At 35.5% G+C, this 879-nt stretch overlaps 1 protein-coding gene across 1 annotated transcript; it reads right to left on the reverse strand.

Moving 5' to 3' along the window:
• Positions 1-4: 4 nt before the first annotated feature.
• On the reverse strand, positions 5-875 carry LOC110103671 (tubulin alpha-1 chain-like; the record flags this gene model as incomplete). Its single annotated transcript, XM_020832472.1, has 3 exons — positions 5-19; positions 414-613; positions 695-875. Coding segments are annotated over 3 exons (396 nt in total), but the record flags the coding sequence as incomplete, so codon positions are not given.
• Between the last annotated feature and the right edge of the window lie 4 nt (positions 876-879).

Here is an 879-nt window from a genome sequence, read left to right on the forward strand (position 1 = left end):
CTACAACTGCTGTAGAAACCTGCAAAGTAAAAAAGGAGAATTGCCCTATCAATAAGAAATTTAAAACACACATAAGAAAATATTAAATTTCAAGAATTTTAATAAAAAAATTATTTAAAATATTTAAAATTATATATCTCTTTTTTTATCTCAAATGATTTCTAATTATTTATCCTCTAATTTTTCATTTATTTATCAAACAATATCGTCTTCTCTTATTCATAATAAATGAGCAAGCTCATGAGCTAATTCAAACTCGTAGAATTTGAGCTCGAATTTGAACTTGATTAATTAATCAAGATTAAGCTCAAGCACAAGCTCAAACCAGAGATAAATCAAGCTCACTTTGTTTACACTTCTAATGCCCAAAAATGGTTGAGGACAACAGAGGAGAATGTTCTGGTTTATGGTACCTGTGGGGAAGGATAGATGGTAAAGCCAAGTTTTGACTTCTTTCCATAATCCACAGACAATCTCTCCAACAACAAAGAACCCAATCCAGATCCAGTACCACCACCAACAGCATTGAAAACTAGAAACCCCTGCAATCCAGTGCAATTGTCTGCTAATTTTCTCACCCTATCAAGGCACAAATCGACAATCTCCTTTCCAACTGCATTTTCCATTAAAAAAAAAAACATCAAACACAAATAATCTCTTACTTTCTACAAGAAATAATAAAAATGTTTGATACCTGTGTAATGTCCTCGGGCAAAGTTGTTCGCGGCATCTTCCTTCCCGGAGATGAGCTGCTCCGGATGGAAGAGTTGCCTGTAAGCACCAGTCCTCACCTCGTCGATTACAGTTGGCTCGAGATCTACGAATAATGCTCTTGGGACATGCTTACCAGCACCGGTTTCGCTGAAAAAGGTATTGAAG

This window comes from Dendrobium catenatum, unplaced genomic scaffold, assembly GCF_001605985.2.
Source record: "Dendrobium catenatum unplaced genomic scaffold, ASM160598v2 original_scaffold_149360, whole genome shotgun sequence".
Lineage (NCBI taxonomy): Eukaryota > Viridiplantae > Streptophyta > Magnoliopsida > Asparagales > Orchidaceae > Dendrobium > Dendrobium catenatum.